This window comes from Lucilia sericata, unplaced genomic scaffold, assembly GCF_015586225.1.
Source record: "Lucilia sericata isolate MDLA Ls3-8-SP2 unplaced genomic scaffold, ASM1558622v1 Contig000826F_arrow, whole genome shotgun sequence".
Taxonomy (NCBI): Eukaryota; Metazoa; Arthropoda; class Insecta; order Diptera; family Calliphoridae; genus Lucilia; species Lucilia sericata.
Window position 1 is genome coordinate 2,501 of NW_023994818.1, and position 18,053 is coordinate 20,553.

At 33.2% G+C, this 18,053-nt stretch overlaps 1 protein-coding gene, 1 long non-coding RNA gene and 1 pseudogene across 3 annotated transcripts in view; 1 reads left to right on the top strand and 2 right to left on the bottom strand.

Annotated features, from left to right (window-relative positions):
• LOC119608386 overlaps positions 1-1,995 on the bottom strand; it is a 2,847-nt pseudogene extending 852 nt beyond the window's left edge.
• An 11-nt stretch (positions 1,996-2,006) lies between these two features.
• LOC119608388 overlaps positions 2,007-18,053 on the bottom strand; it is a 46,232-nt gene continuing 30,185 nt past the window's right edge. The window contains exon 4 of the long non-coding RNA XR_005231814.1: positions 2,007-2,285. This is a non-coding gene — a long non-coding RNA (uncharacterized LOC119608388). The remainder of the gene's footprint in view (positions 2,286-18,053) is intronic.
• On the top strand, positions 10,751-17,835 carry LOC119608385 (sphingosine kinase 1-like). 2 transcript variants are annotated; one of them, XM_037962788.1, is made up of 3 exons: positions 10,751-11,225; positions 15,000-15,210; positions 15,334-17,835. In XM_037962788.1, the coding sequence occupies exon 3, from the start codon at positions 15,371-15,373 to the stop codon at positions 17,312-17,314; it is 1,944 nt and encodes a 647-aa protein (XP_037818716.1). In that variant the 5' UTR covers positions 10,751-11,225; positions 15,000-15,210; positions 15,334-15,370; the 3' UTR covers positions 17,315-17,835. The 2 variants fall into 2 exon arrangements, with proteins under 2 accessions (XP_037818716.1, XP_037818717.1); XM_037962789.1 differs by having other exon boundaries at positions 15,004-15,210.

The window sequence follows — 18,053 nt, forward strand, 5'->3', positions numbered from 1 at the left end:
TCTACCATTTCTTCCTGTTCTTTTTTCTTTACATCCTGATATTCTTTTTCCATTTTCTTCATACGTTTTGTATTGATTTTAATGGAATATGCCAATTGAAAGAAAGCCTCTGGATCAGCTTCTACTTTTTTGGGTAATTCTTTTTGGAAAAATTTCAACATAGCTTCCATATCCAAAGAGAGTAAAGTATCTTTACCCAATAGTAGTAAAGCCAATGCAACTTTGAATATGAATTCCATGCCTTCGCTGAGGAAAACATCCATAATACGTGATGAGATATTTAGATTTAATGAAGTTGTATAGAGAGTAAGGAACCAACTGGAAGCATACATGGTAGTTTGGAAACCCTAGAGGAGAGAAGGTGGAAGAGAAACAATGTTTATTTGTAGACTATAGACTAGACTAAAGAATAGACTATAGGCAAGACTATAGACTAAATTATAGACTAGACCATAGACTAGACTATAGACTAGACTATAGACTAGATATAAACTAGACTACAGAATAGACTATAGACTATACTATAGACTAGTCTATAGACTAGACTATAGACTAGACTATAGACTAGACTATAGACTAGACTATAGACTAGACTATAGACTAGACTATAGACTAGACTATAGACTAGTCTAGTCTATAGACTAGACTATAGACTAGACTATAGACTAGACTATAGACTAGACTATAGACTAGACTATAGACTAGACTATAGACTAGACTATAGACTAGACTATAGACTAGACTATAGACTAGACTATAGACTAGACTATAGACTAGACTATAGACTAGACTATAGACTAGACTATAGACTAGACTATAGACTAGACTATAGACTAGACTATAGACTAGACTATAGACTAGACTATAGACTAGACTATAGACTAGACTATAGACTAGACTATAGACTAGACTATAGACTAGACTATAGACTAGACTATAGACTAGACCATAGACTAGACTATAGACTGGACTATAGACTAGAATATAGAATAGACTATAGACTAGACTATTGACTAGACTAACAAAGTTCAAGAATCTAAACTCTTCAAATTATAATCTTATCTTCTCCACCTAACCTACCTGTTGTTGGAAGTGTATATGCATTTCTGGTATCTGTTCGAGCACCAAATTTTCCAATTGATACATGCACAAACCCAGTTCCGACATCGATGGCTTAAACATATCACGCATACGATGCTGTTGCATTATTTGAACCAAAACAGCAAAAGCCTCTTCCTCGGGCATTTGCATGAGTAGAAGACCAACAATAAAACCCGAACCCTGGCAATAGCCGACCTCACGATCATGTAAAGAATAGGCTTTGATAACATTAAATAAAGCCTCTTGACCGGGGCCATCTTTTTCCTTAAAGAAATCCACCTCGGGATAAGTACGGGCGATATCACGTCGTATCACCTTTTCACAAGCCGAGGTGGCCTTAATATATTCGGCATATTGTTTTTTATCAGCATCATTAGCACGCAAAGCTGTTGCCAAACAATGGCTCTGAAATCAAGAAATGTAAACAAATTAAAATCGTTAATTTAAAGACCTTTTAAAATCAAGAACTCACCTAAAATGATGTGGTATACCACGTCGTACTAGTTCTCTGACACAGGGATTTTTACGTTTTAAAGCTCCCTCCCAATCATTTAATATGGTGGCCCAAGTGGTCCAGATGTCCTCCTCGGCCACGGAATTGCCATCTGTTTTTTATTAAAATAAAAGTTATTATTAAAAGAGTTTCTTATCGTTAAAATTTATTTTACTAAAACTCACTTGATGTTATACTTATTTGACTAGTATCGGAATTTTTACGACTGTGTGTGGAATGCAATGAGTTTAGGGATTTTGCATCACTTTCAATCAGCTTATTGGCTGCCTCTAATTTTGCTAATAAATCCATTTCGGAGGTGGGTAAATTCTCTTCAGCTGTAGCACATTTAACATCCATTTTTTTACTGCTACTACTAATAGTTTCCTGTGTATTATTGGCTGTTGGTAGCGCTGGCAGTTGTAAGGGTCATTGCCAATATATTTCCTTTATTAGTTATTTTTAAATTTTGTAATTTTTGGGAAAATATTTCTGTTTGTGAATTACTTTTCTTTTTATATTGAAGAAAACAAATTTGTTTTTATTTTCTTCTTAAGATATTTTCCCCCAAAAAATATTGTTTTTATTTCCTGGTTTGGAATTTAATAATAATTTAACATGATCCCCTGTGTTTTTCGTTGGTTTGTATTGTTTTCAGGAAATAATTTTTTATTGTAAAAGAGTTTTTAAGCTGGAAAATAAAAAGAAAATTGCCATGAAAATTTATTAAATTAATTATGAGTTTGTTAAAAGTTGAGTGTAATTGAAGGTGGCTTATCAATTTTAAAAACTAAATGTAAAGTTTAATTTGAAGTCTAGTCTATAGTCTAGTCTATAGTCTAGTCTATAGTCTAGTCTATAGTCTAGTTTATAGTCTAGTCTATAGTCTAGTCTATAGTCTAGTCTATAGTCTAGTCTATAGTCTAGTCTATAGTCTAGTCTATAGTCTAGTCTATAGTCTAGTCTATAGTCTAGTCTAAGTCTAGTCTATAGTCTAGTCTATAGTCTAGTCTATAGTCTAGTCTATAGTCTAGTCTATAGTCTAGTCTTATAGTCTAGTCTATAGTCTAGTCTATAGTCTAGTCTAGTCTAGTCTATAGTCTAGTCTATAGTCTAGTCTAGTCTAGTTTTCCTATAGTCTATAGTCTAGTCTATAGTCTAGTCTATAGTCTAGTCTATAGTCTAGTCTATAGTTAGTCTAGTCTAGTCTATAGTCTAGTCTATAGTCTAGTCTATAGTCTATCTATAGTCTAGTCTATAGTTAGTCTATAGTCTAGTCTATAGTCTAGTCTATAGTCTAGTCTATAGTCTAGTCTATAGTCTAGTCTCTAGTCTAGTCATAGTCTAGTATAGTCTAGTCTATAGTCTAGTCTATAGTTAGTCTATAGTCTAGTCTATAGTCTAGTCTATAGTCTAGTCTATAGTCTAGTCTATAGTCTAGTTATAGTCTAGTCTATAGTCTAGTCTATAGTCTAGTCTATAGTCTAGTCTATAGTCTAGTCTAGTCTAGTCTATAGTCTAGTCTATAGTAGTCTATAGTCTAGTCTATAGTCTAGTCTATAGTCTAGTCTATAGTCTAGTCTATAGTCTAGTCTATAGTCTAGTCTATAGTCTAGTCTATAGTCTAGTCTATAGTCTAGTCTATAGTCTAGTCTATAGTCTAGTCTATAGTCTAGTCTATAGTCTAGTCTATAGTCTAGTCTATAGTCTAGTCTATAGTCTAGTCTATAGTCTAGTCTATAGTCTAGTCTATAGTCTAGTCTATAGTCTAGTCTATAGTCTAGTCTATAGTCTAGTCTATAGTCTAGTCTATAGTCTAGTCTATAGTCTAGTCTATAGTCTAGTCTATAGTCTAGTCTATAGTCTAGTCTATAGTCTAGTCTATAGTCTAGTCTATAGTCTAGTCTATAGTCTAGTCTATAGTCTAGTCTAGTAGGTCTAGTCTATAGTCTATAGTCTATAGTCTAGTCTATAGTCTAGTCTATAGTCTCGTCTATAGTCTAGTCTATACTCTAGTCTATAGTCTAGTTCTATAGTCTAGTCTTTCTAGTCTAGTCTATAGTCTAGTCTATAGTCTAGTCTTTAGTCTAGTCTATAGTCTAGTCTATAGTCTAGTCTCTAGGTCTAGTCTATAGTTAGTCTATAGTTTAGTCTATAGTCTAGTCTATAGTCTCGTCTATCGTCTAGTATATAGTCTAGTCTATAGTCTAGTCTATAGTCTAGTCTATAGTCTAGTCTATAGTCTAGTCTATAGTCTAGTCTATAGTCTAGTCTATAGTCTAGTCTATAGTCTAGTCTATAGTCTAGTCTATAGTCTAGTCTATAGTCTAGTCTATAGTCTAGTCTATAGTTAGTCTATAGTCTAGTCTAACTGGGGAATAATTTTCTCCCTAGTTGTTATCAAAACCAGTAGTATTCACTAACCATTACCAAATTGTTGACATCTGATTTGTCATTCTAAGTTTTACATCAATAATCCGTATCTTCTAAGGTAGTCTAAAACGTCAAATTGTAGTCATTAAATTCTAAACTTTTGACTCTTAATATAATCAATTTATCGGAAATATAAAAGAGAATCGGTTCTCTAGTTAAAGTTTTAATACCAAGAGCAGATTTAAATTAAACCAACAAAAACGTCTTTACTATACGAACTCTCCTGAGCGAGTGAAGTTTTCAATCCTTAATATAAACAAAATTCTAAGCAAACTGCATTGACAACTTTCTTTACTCTTAAAGTATGAGAAACACACAAAACAACTAAATTGTTAATGACCTAAATTTTGCGGTTAAATAAACAAAACACTTATTTACAAAAAAAAGCCGCCGGTCTAAACAAAAAAAGATGAGCCCCCAATTGTTTATATCAAAAAAAAAAAAAAAGTAATTGGTCTTTTTTTGTCTTTATCCCACCAAACAAAACACTAATAATGCACAAAAATAAAAGACAGTTTAAAGAGCATAAATAACAATAATAAAATAAAAAACGCTTTTGGCATTAATATTTAATTGTGTTGTATTTTGAACAAAAATAACCTTGGCCAACAAAACAATAAAAAAATAGTTAACATTTTGGAACTAAAACAAAATATATAAATATAAACAAAAAAACAAATGAAGGAATGACATAAAAAAGGGAAATAGGAAAATTACTTTTTATAAAAATAATAATTGATAAACGAAAGGATAACACGACAAAAAAGGACAAATTAATGTAGGTCAAGTTTATTAATAATAACGATTTTTATCAACTAATGTTTTTAGGTTAACGGCTGACAAACAGAAACTAATAAACAAAATACTACTACATAGGCTGTTGTCTATTTAATTGTTTAATGATTTCTTATATGTGTTATACAAAAAAAAACAAACCATCTAATAAATCATTTTTAAACGTCAACGTCATATACTTAATAGTTATTTATCATTTTCCATGATTCACTTTCTCCAAACGTCATTAATTCTGTAATTTCCAATCACTCACTGTACATGCAGACATTTAATTTTAAAGAAAAAATGTTTTGAAAATTTCATTAAATGATTATTTATCTAAATTACCCAACCTAACTAATTTACTACATATTAAAATTTTGTGTTTTTTTAAGTAAATTAAAAAGTTTAGACACTTATTAATTTTTTTGTTTTAATATTGCTTAAGGCGTAAAGCCTCTTGGGGAATAGGAAAGTAACTTCTTTGGCGTCGTAGTTTTTCTGTAATTTCTCTAATGTCTGTTTAACTACTAAAGTATAATTAGTCTTATTTTTTTAAATAAATAAAAATGAAAAATATATAAAATAAATAACAATGTGGGCAGTGAATTGATACACTGCAAAAAAGGAATTTTCTATTGTAAACAAATAGGGAATGATTTAATAATATTCTCTTAAATGTATTTACAAAATTTAGTTAATACATAAGACGGTATTTTGGCTTAAGGGAAAAGGAGTGGAACAGCAAGGCGATGGCGAAAGGGAAGGAGAAGGAGGGGGTAGAGAGGATGGGGAGAACAAGATGGGGAAGCCACGGAACGGCGAAAAACAAGGGAGGAGGGCAGAGAACAAGAAGCGGGATCAGAGGCGGGCGAAAGAACGGCGGCTAAGAGCGGGGAGGAAGCAGGGAAGAGCGATGCGGAAGGCAGGCAGCGAGCGAGCGAGCGAGCGAGCGAGCCGAGCGAGCTAGCGAGCTAGCGAGCGACGGGTCGAGCGAGCGAGCCGATCGAGCAGCAGCGAGCGTAGCGATGCGAGCGAGCGAGCGAGCGAGCGAGCGAGCGAGCGAGCGAGGAGCGAGCGAGCGAGCGAGCGAGCAGGAGCGAGCGAGCGAGCGAGCGAGCGAGCGAGAGAGCGAGCGAGCGAGCGAGCGAGCGAGCGAGCGAGCGAGCGAGCGAGCGAGCCGAGCGAGCGAGCGAGGCGGAGCGAGCGAGCGAGCGAGCGAGCGAGCTAGCGGCTAGCGAGCGAGCGCAAAGAAACGAAACGAAACGACGAGCGAGCGAGCGAGCGAGAGCGAGCGAGCGAGCGAGCGAGCGAGCGAGCGAGCGAGCGAGCGAGCGAGCGAGCGAGCGAGCAGCAGCGAGGCTAGCAGCGAGCGAGCGAGCGAGAGCGAGCGACGAGCGAGCGACCGAGCGAGAGCGAGAGCGAGCGAGCGAGCGAGCGAGCGAGAGCGAGCGAGCGAGCGAGCGAGCGAGCGAGCGAGCGAGCGAGCGAGGCGAGCAGCGAGCGAGCGAGCGAGCGAGCGAGCGAGCGAGCGAGCGAGCGAGCTAGCGAGCGAGGAGCGAGCGAGCAGCGAGCGAGCGAGCGAGCGAGCGAGCGAGCGAGCAGCGAGCGAGCTAGCGAGCGAGCGAGCAGCGAGCGAGCGAGCGAGCGATCGAGCGAGCGAGCGAGCGAGAGAGCGAGCGATCGAGCGAGCGAGCTATCGATCTAGCTATCTATCGAGAGCTATAGCTATCTAGCGAGCTAGCTATCTAAGTCTATCATCTAGATCTATCTATCGATATCTATCGATCAGATATCTATCCTATCTAGTATCTCTCTATCTATCTATCTAGTCTATCTATTCTATTATCTATCTAGCTATATCTATCTATACTATTCATGGGAATTCTTTCCCCTTACTTACTCCCTATTTTGTTAAGTGTTGTATTGCAGATAAAAGAAATATAATAGAAATATTTCCTTAAATCTCACACAAACGCAATTATTTATTTCTCGCATATTTGTTTAAATAAATAAATACTAAAAAACACAATACATTAAAAACAAGAGAGTTCGTTATCATAAATAATAATTTCTACCAAAAAAAACCTAAACAACCACCTAATAATAATTATAGTTTAATAACCAGAAGCGGCCTTTTCCTTTTTTAAACTTAAAATGCGCAAAAAATAAATCAATTTAAAGTTAAAATATTATTAAAACTGCTGCCCTTTGTCAGTTACAAAATGTCATTCATATTTTTAATCACAGTATTTATATATTACAAAGTTTCATGGAAATGTTAATATCTAGTAAATCTTTTTATAAAACATTATTTATTGCCAATTGCAGTGTTTGTAGGTTTGTTATTTTTAAAACACAATATTCAAATTTAATTGTCGATATGACTAAATAAACAAACTGTGATAAGATTTCTTGAATAAAAAAACCTTAAATTTGCAGTCGTTTTTAACACTTGAAATACTCAAAAAATTCTTATCTTAAGATAGTAATATTTGCAATAAACTATTCAAAAACTACATATAAGGCGATATCTCTATTTGTCTTTTTTTCTGGACGCTCTTAAAATTCTTTAGTTTTTTCTCAATGGAGTTTATCAGTTTGGCAATTTAAAAGCTTTTATGAAATACATACTCTTCCCAATACACAGTATTTTTACTGCAGTTTTATATTTCTTTATTCATAATTTTTGTAGCCCACTGTATATTTAAATATATGCAATTATATGGCAGACAAAAGCTAAGTATAAAAAAATTCATTGAAAAGTTTAAAAAATAAAAAATACGTAATACAAGTGCAAGTATAAACAATAATAAATGCTTTATTAGTAATAAAACTTGACATTTATTAATATTTGAATACTATATTGTTATACTTTTTAAACGCATTTAAAAGATTTAATTAATTATTAACATTAACCCAAGATCATAATTGAAAATTTTCTTAACCATTTTGTTTTTAATAAGTTATTCTTAAAAAGGATCTCGTTAGGTCTAGAAAATGACAACAGTTTTTCTTGAATGATTAAATTTTTTCGGTGCAAAATTTATGTTTCTTTAAAACCAGATATGAGTCATAATATTATTTGTCAAATTTCCACTTAATAATAATATTTTGGAAGTTTTATAACAATTTAATTACGAAAAAAATATCCCAGCAAAAACTTTCGTTACCCAGTAATGGGTTAAAATACTAAAATGTTAAGCAATTATATTAACATGGTGATGACATAGGTGACAAGTATTTACCACGCTCGCTTACAAATAGTAAATTAAATAAGTACTTACCACTATCGATTGCTAATAAGGATATAATTTTCACATAAATATTTTGTTTTATCCATTTAAGTAAAATTCAAGACAAAAAAGTAAGTACTATTTATAAGTCATTAGTAAACTCCTTCTAAGTAATGCAGACGGTATGTGGTAGCATTTAAAAAGTAAATTTTTGGATAAGTACAAGTTTCTACCATGTTTTTGCTGGGACATCATCACTATCATCATTAATGCGTTTTTAGTTTTGATTTTTAAATGTCAAAATATGTAAATAAGCAGAAAAATATCAACAATAAACATATACAAGTTTTGTGTTATACTAAAACAATAATAAAACAGTTAATGTTAAAATTATTCGTACAAAAAACACTATTGTGAATGTATTATAAAAAACCCCAACTAATATGGCAAAAACATAAATTTTTTTAAAAATACTTATAGAAATTGTTCTAATTATAAAATTAACACGAAAATTCTACCTGTCAGAAACTTCGAAATAATGAACAATATTTAGTCAACTACGGGGACGAATGGGTTAAAAATACATATCATAACTTTTTATATAAATCTTATTAATTTCTTATACAGAACTGTTCGAAACCTTATTATTAACAAATTATATTGAATAACTTTAATGTATGTTCAATTTTAAGTTTCACTATATTAATATGCAATATAACCACAAGAAATGCAAGCTGCTAGCAAAAGAAAAAACTATAGCAACACTTTTTTTTAAATTTATGACTTGTTTAAAAGACGAGGTTAATATAAACTACAATGAAAAAGTTTTTGGCAACGAAATATCTACCAAATATAAAAAAGAGACCTCAACTCAATGTACTTATTACAAATGCCGCCACATCATAAAGTTCTTAACAGAAAGTTACGGATGGATGAGTCAAAACAATTAAGTTCAAGTAATATTTATTAACAAAAATAATGAAAGTTGGGAACAAGTATGTAGTGTATTTAATTACAAATTTAAAAGTTGGCAAAAAGGGAACAAGAGAGAGACCCGCTCTCTTTCTTAAACAAATCACAATAAGAGATTTTATTGAACAGTGTGGTCTACTTTCTATTGATATAAACAGCTGCAGGTAGAAAAGATATTTATTTGTCAATGACACATTAAATAATTTACTAAAATATGTGAACATTTTAAAATATATTTCTAATACCTTTCATATTTATGTGTTTAAATATAGATTTTTATATATCGGGGAAGCTTTATATGATTTACGACATCTTTTTTGGCTTTTTATTAATTAATATTTATGAATATAAACTTTATTAAAAAAGAAAATATTTTAGGGTTAAAAATTTTGTTCTATTTTCAAAACATATTTATATTTCAAGATATTCTATTAAAAGCACAATGTTCATAACTGGAATGAATGACAGATGGATAGATAGATAGATAAGATAGGATAGATAGATAGATAGATAGATAGATAGATAGATAGATAGATAGATAGATAGATGATAGATAGATAGATAGATAGATAGATAGATAGATATATATATAGATAGATAGATAGATAGATAGATAGATAGATCGATCGCTCGCTCTCCTCGCTCGCTGCTCGCTCGCTCGCTAGCTCGCTCGCTCGCTCGCTCGCCTCGCTCGCTCGCTCGCTCTCTCTCGCTCTCTCTCTCGCTCGCTCGCTCGCTCGCTCGCTCGCTCTCGCTCGCTCGCTCGCTCTCGCTCGCCCTCGCTCGCTCGCTCGCTCGCTCGCTCGCTCGCTCGCTCGCTCGCTCGCTCGCTCTCGCTCGGTCGCTCGCTCGCTCGCTCGCTCCTCGCTCGCTCGTCGCTCGCTCTCTCGCTCGCTCGCTCGCTCGCTCGCTCGCTCGCTCGCTCGCTCGCTCGCTCGCTCGCTCGCTCGCTCGCTGCTCGCTCGCCGCTCGCTCTCGCTCGCTCTCGCTCGCTCGCTCGCTCGCTCGCTGCTCGCTCGCTCGCTCGCTAGCTCGCTCGCTCGCTCGCTCCTCGCTCGCTCGCTCGCTCGCTCGCTCGCTCGCTCGCTCGCTCGCTCGCTCGCTCGCTCGCTCGCTCGCTCTCGCTCGCTCGCTCGCTCGCTCGCTCGCTCGCTCGCTCGCTCGCTCGCTCGCTCGCTCGCTCGCTCGCTCGCTCGCTCGCTCGCTCGCTCGCTCGCTCGCTCGCTCGCTCGCTCGCTCGCTCCTCGCTCGCTCGCTCGCTCGCTCGCTCGCTCCTCGCTCGCTCGCTCGCTCGCTCGCTCGCTCGCTCGCTCGCTCGCTCGCTCGCTCGCTCGCTCTCGCTCGCTCGCTTGCTCGCTTGCTCGCTTGCTTCCTTGCTTCCCGCTTGCTTGCTTGCTTGCTTGCTTGCTTGCTTGCTTGCTTGCTTGCTTGCCCCCTCGCTCCTCCCCGGCCTTCCTCCTGCCTCTTGCCTTGCTCCTTTTTGCTTCTTCCCCATGTCATTTTCTTCTTTATAAAAATCAATATAAACTAAATCGCTAAAATATTTTTTAAACGCCAAAATAACCGCTTTTGATCGCAAATACTAATCTCTCGAGAGCGAGCACAACAACAAATAATAAAGGTAAATAAAGGTAAAAACAAAAAATAAATAACAATAACAATAATAAACAAACAACAAAAACAAATCAAAAATGTTAAAGCTTTACGTTTGTAGTTTGAACTCAGTTTGTAATCAGCTGGCCAGTGTAGAGGAGGTAGTAATAATAATAAAAAAAATATTGAAATCAAAAAAACGCACCAACAAACAAACACGCACCAGATTAGAAAGTGCACCTGTTTATAACGAAAAACAAAAATCAAACATAAAAAGCATAATAATAACAGAAAAAATCAACAATTATAAATAACTTCCTTAACCATCTATTGGTAACACATTTCAATTCTGCACATAAACGTTATCTATGGTTAAGGTTCGAATATTTCAAATCGACCACTGGCAAGAATATGCGAGTTACCCGGGTATTTTTTGATGATAAAGAAAGACGTTGACTATGTTCGTATATTACTGATAAATTAAAAAAAAAAGAAAAACATATAAAGAGAAAAACGAAATCGTCAATTTTATTGCAAAACGATTTAGACTTTGAAAAATTCTATATATTCCAACTGATAACAAAAGAAAATATAAATATTTATACGTTGAACTACAGAAAAAGGTAAGATATGTTTGTATCAATGGAAAAATATTGAACGACTTGTTGATTATACTACAATATTAATTTCGAAATGTTTTTTTCTTTAAATTTAAACAAAGACTGCATTACTAAATTAACGCTGTTTTGTGTGAGTAATTTTTTTAAATAAGATTTGTTAAATTTTTTATACAAAATCCAGTTTGTTTGTGTTAAAATACAAATTAAAATAAATGCAAATATGAAGTCATTCATTATTTAATTTTGTTAACGACCTTTGAAACAAAATCTTGTGTCGTCTCATCACAAAAGACAAGTTACACTTTTACGGTATAAGAAAACAGAGTGTAAAAAAGCTGCTCTCAAATGAAAAAAGTAAACGTCAAAAGAGATTTATGACAGTTAACAAAATATTTTGAGTTTGTTTGAAAATTTTAGACAAATTTTGTTTAGTTTATCAGTTAAAGTTTTAGGTATTTTTAAAGTAATTTTGACATACCGAACCCCTAACTATTCCAAAGCGGAACAAAGTATAGCATCAAGTAGTTACTATAACTAACTAACTAACTAACTACTAACTAACTAACTAACTACTAACTAACTAACTAACTAACTACTAACTAACTAACTAACTAACTAACTAACTAACTAACTAACTAACTACTAACTAACTAACTACTAACTACTAACTAACTAACTACTAACTAACTAACTAACTAACTACTAACTAACTAACTAACTAACTAACTAACTAACTAACTAACTAACTAACTAACTAACTAACTAACTAACTAACTAACTAACTAACTACTAACTAACTAACTAACTAACTAACTAACTAACTAACTAACTACTAACTAACTAACTAACTAACTAACTAACTAACTAACTAACTACTAACTAACTAACTAACTAACTAACTAACTAACTAACTAACTAACTAACTAACTAACTAACTAACTAACTAACTAACTAACTAACTAACTAACTAACTAACTAACTAACTAACTAACTAACTAACTAACTAACTAACTAACTAACTAACTAACTAACTAACTAACTAACTAACTAACTAACACTAACTAACTAACTAACTAACTAACTAACTAACTAACTAACTAACTAACTAACTAACTAACTAACTAACTAACTAACTAACTAACTAACTAACTAACTAACTAACTAACTACTACTAACTAACTAACTAACTAACTAACTAACTAACTAACTAACTAACTAACTAACTAACGAACTAACTAACTAACTACTAACTAACTAACTAACTACTAACTAACTAACTAACTACTAACTAACTAACTACTACTAACTACTAACTAACTAACTAACTAACTAACTAACTAACTAACTACTACTAACTAACTAACTAACTAACTAACTAACTAACTAACTAACTAACTAACTAACTAACTAACTACTAACTAACTAACGAACTAACTAACTAACTAACTAACTAACTAACTAACTAACTAACTAACTAACTAACTAACTAACTAACTAACTAACTAACTAACTACTAACTAACTAACTAACTAACTAACTAACTAACTAACTAACTAACTAACTAACTACTAACTAACTAACTAACTAACTAACTAACTAACTAACTAACTAACTAACTAACTACTAACTACTAACTAACTAACTAACTAACTAACTAACTAACTAACTACCTAACTAACTAACTAACTAACTAACTACTAACTAACTAACTAACTAACTAACTAACTAACTAACTAACTAACTAACTAACTAACTACTAACTAACTAACTAACTAACTAACTAACTAACTACTAACTAACTAACTAACTAACTAACTACTAACTAACTAACTAACTAACTAACTAACTAACTACTAACTAACTAACTAACTAACTAACTACTAACTAACTAACTAACTAACTAACTAACTACTAACTAACTAACTAACTAACTAACTAACTAACTAACTAACTAACTAACTAACTACTACTAACTAACTAACTAACTACTAACTAACTAACTAACTAACTAACTAACTAACTAACTAACTAACTAACTAACTAACTAACTAACTAACTAACTAACTAACTAACTAACTACTAACTAACTACTAACTAACTAACTAACCTAACTAACTAACTAACTAACTAACTAACTAACTAACTAACTAACTAACTAACTAACTAACTAACTAACTAACTAACTAACTAACTAACTAACTAACTAACTAACTAACTAACTAACTAACTAACTACTAACTAACTAACTACTAACTAACTAACTACTAACTAACTACTAACTAACTAACTAACTAACTAACTAACTAACTAACTAACTAACTAACTAACTAACTAACTAACTAACTACTAACTAACTAACTAACTACTACTAACTAACTAACTAACTAACTAACTAACTAACTAACTACTAACTAACTAACTAACTAACTAACTAACTAACTAACTAACTAACTAACTAACTAACTACTAACTAACTAACCTAAGCTACTAACTAACTAACTAAACTAACAACTAACTACTAACTAACTAACTAACTACTAACTACTAACTAACTAACTAACTAACTAACTAACTAACTAACTAACTAACTAATACTAACTAACTAACTAACTAACTAACTAACTAACTAACTAACCTACTAACTAACTAACTACTAACTAACTACTACTAACTAACTACTAACTAACTAACTACTAACTACTAACTAACTAACTAACTAACTAACTAACTACTAACTAACTAACTAACTAACTAACTAACTAACTACACTACTAACTAACTAACTAACATAACTAACTAACTAACTAAATACTAACTACTAACTAACTAACTACCTAACTACTAACTACTAAACTACTACTAACTAACTACTAACTAACTAACTAACTAACTACTAACTAACTACTAACTAACTAACTAACTAACTAACTAACTAACTAACTAACTAACTAACTAACTAACTAACTACTAACTACTACTAACTAACTAACTACTACTAACTAACTAACTAACTAACTACTAACTAACTAACTAACTAACTAACTAACTAACTAACTAACTAACTAACTAACTCTAACTAACTAACTAACTACTAACTAACTAACTAACTACTAACTAACTACTAACTAACTAACCAAACTAACTACTAACTAACTAACTAACTACTAACTAACTAACTGACTAACTAACTAACTAACTAACTAACTACTACTAACTAACTAACTACACTAACTAACTAACTAACTAACTAACTACTAACTAACTAACTAACTAACTAACTAACTAACTACTACTAACTAACTAACTACTAACTACCTAACTAACTGACTAACTAACTAACTAACTAACTAACTAACAGCACTTTCCGACCTTTGACCGCACCATTTCGAGAACTTTTTCAATTTATACAGTCAATTATACAGTTGAGACAAACGAAATGTTTAAGAATTGTTGCAACATTTGATATCAATGAACCCAAAACAATTCGTAGCTATCTAGGGAGCCTCTCTTCTATACAACAAACAATAAATATTTCAAAATGATTAAAATCATACAACTCTACTTAACCGAAAACGATCCTATCAATTTTGTAGCGTATAAATATCAAGGGCAAAAATACAACTATTAAACTTTTATTGGCAAAAAAAAAATATAAAATAGTAGAGAAAAACCTAAAACAAATCAACTGATATAACCACTAGTAAAGAGAACCCAAAAGAATAAATAATAAAATAATTCACTGATAAAAGTTTCAATTTATTTTTGTATCAATTTTAGTTAGAAATGAACCTTTGACAGTTACGGAAGAACTGAACTAAAAAAGCGAGAAATCCAGTGCAATTGGGCTAAATCGAGAAAGAACAAAAAGCAAAACAAAGGGAGTCCGTAAAGTGAAATCAAGACAACTTTAAACAATAACAAAAACAAATATATTTTGGCGTCGTCATTTCTATAGATAAATATACAAATATTATAATATTACGAATTAGTAAGTACAATAACAATAAAAACAAAAACAAAACAATTGCATATATTTGCCAATAGTAATAAAAAGAAAACAAATGTAATCGTTCAATACCAATATTGTTTTCCGATTTCTGTTTCAATTTAGATTATTTACGAAAACAAAACAACAAATCCCCAATACAATGACAGCGGCCGAAACATATGGAAATGCAAATTTCAACTCGAATATAACAACAAATAATCACAACAGTCTGCCAGCGACTATACAGGGAAACTCTTCAAGTCCTAGTGATACCCCCATAGAATTAACCGAAAATTTCTATATTAATAATAGCAACAAAAAAAGACACAATTTAAAAATACAAGTGCAACTAAATGGCAGTGGCATTTTCTTGAGAAGAGAAACTGAGGATCATGATCAAATTACTGAACAATTAATACGTCTAGAAGATATAGTGGGCAGTCATTGTGGTGGTAAATTAAAAAGGCGCGCCCGAGGAGGCTTAAGTTCTTGCAAACGTCTTAGTGAAGACGAAGAGCAACATCATAGTGAAAATTCAACGGCAAGGGAGCAAAAAGATATATCAGCCTATTTGTATATTTATGCCTATTTGAGGAAAGACAAGCCCTTGAGGCGCATGAGAACTGTGAGAATACTACGTTTTCGTTCATTTCTAAAATACGAGGAAAATTTAAAATCTGCCGAACGTTGGCGTGATGCCATTAAATTTAATAAAAGTTTAGAGGAACACGGTGCTGTAATGGAACCCAAACCTTTGTTGATATTATTAAATCCCAAATCAGGCAAGGGCAAGGGAAGGGTAATGTTTCAAAAGCAAATGGCTCCGGTGCTAAAGGAAGCTGAGACACAATATGAATTAGTGGTGACCACACATGCCAATTTTGCCCGAGAATTTGTGAAACAACGCAAAGATTTAGCTCAAAAATATTCCGGCATTGTGGTGGCCTCAGGAGATGGTTTACTATTTGAGGTTATAAACGGTATAATGGAGAGAACCGATTGGCGGGTTTTAACGCGACAATTACCACTAGGCATTATACCTTGTGGTTCTGGCAATGGTTTGGCCAAGAGTATAGCTTATCTCTACAATGAACCCTATGAACCTAAACCTATTGTAAATGCTACCTTGACTTGTGTTTCGGGCAAATGGGCTCCATTAGATGTGGTAAGAGTGGAACTTAAGAAACAAGATAATCTTTCAGAAATGTATTCTTTCCTCTCCATTGGCTGGGGCATAATAGCTGATATTGATATAGAAAGTGAAAAATTAAGATCTATTGGAGCGCCTCGATTTACCTTATGGTCCATACATCGTTTAGTGCGTTTGAGAACCTATAAGGGGAAGGTTTCTTATTTACCCTGGCGTAAACCTGAAAATACTTTAGTGGTGGAAATGAGCAATGAAAAGCAAACTAACGGAGGTAAGCCGTCTATATTAAGACGTTTTAAAGATGCTCAGGATGATGAAGCGGAAGAGTTTGTCGATGCTGTGGGAGATGATATTGACCTAGAAGACGATGAGTTTGCGGATATTATAAGTTATAGAACAAACATAGACAGTTGGCATTCGGCGGTGTCACGTAGAACTGCTTATTATTCTATAGCGGGTCAAAGTATTCGCTCAAATCGCAGTGTTACCAATAGTATTTTCAGTAAAATTGAACAAGCTAATGCAGAGTTTAATACTCGCGCTCTCCAATCCAGTATACCTCCTCTGGATTCCCCTTTACCCGAGGAATGGCACTCGGAACAGGGAGAATTTGTTTTAGTGCAGGCAGCTTATACCACACACTTAGCTACCGATTGTCTCTTTGCTCCCGACTCCAAATTAAACGATGGCATTATCTATTTAGTTATCATACGAGCTGGTATTGCACGATCCCAACTTATGCAATTTTTATTGAATATGAGTTCGGGTTCTCATTTATCCGAAGCACCCACTACTCATATACAAGTTATACCAGTGACAGCATTTCGTATAGAACCAGAAGATGATGAAGGTATTATAACAGTAGATGGTGAGCGTGTAGGTTATGGCGTCATACAAGCTGAAATATTTCCGGGTCTAATGAAAGTTATGGTTCCAAATGTACCGAAAGAGTGATGAGGGGTGTTTTTGATTCTTAGATTTAAAATGTTAATATTTTAATTGTAAGATTTTACTTTTAAGTGTAAGTTAAATATGTTTTTATATCTCAAAAGAAAATTATGGTTGTTTTAATAAATGAAAAAGAAAGAAATACAAAAGAATAATATTTTTTAAATAAATTTTGTGAATAGTGAAATAGATTAAAGAATCCGGGAATTTATAAGTAGAGGTTTTTCTATTAGAAGTTATAAATAGCATAATGGAAAGACCGAATTGTCACTCCAATACTAGTGGTTCCAGTAATGGTTTGGCTAAGAGCATATCTTAAATTTTATTGACTCTATGAACATCTTTGCATTTATATGCAACTGCCGCTACCTCTCTCATTGTGTTTATACACTAATAACTTAATTTCAAATAATATATACACAATTTTAACAAAAATAAAAAAAATATAAAATATTTTAAAATAATAAACTAACTAGAAATTTGTAAAACTATTACCTATCAACGTGCGTGTATTGCAAAAATTAGCATAAACAAAAAAATAATTATCTAATTTTGCGTGTTGTTAAACAATTTAAGAGAATATTCACAACTCCTGTTTAAGGGATAATTATAGATATACATATTATTCTTTTTATTTTTACTTTTTTTTATTGCATAATAAATTTTTGTGCAAAAAAGTTATAAAATGTTTAATTTGGTCATTTACTGTTTGGGTGGTAATAATAAACTTTTTTTTTCTCATTCG

Bases quoted from the DNA above. Each gene is read 5' to 3' on its own strand.
- LOC119608385 (XM_037962788.1), top strand. From the start codon at position 15,371: ATGACAGCGGCCGAAACATATGGAAATGCAAATTTCAACTCGAATATA.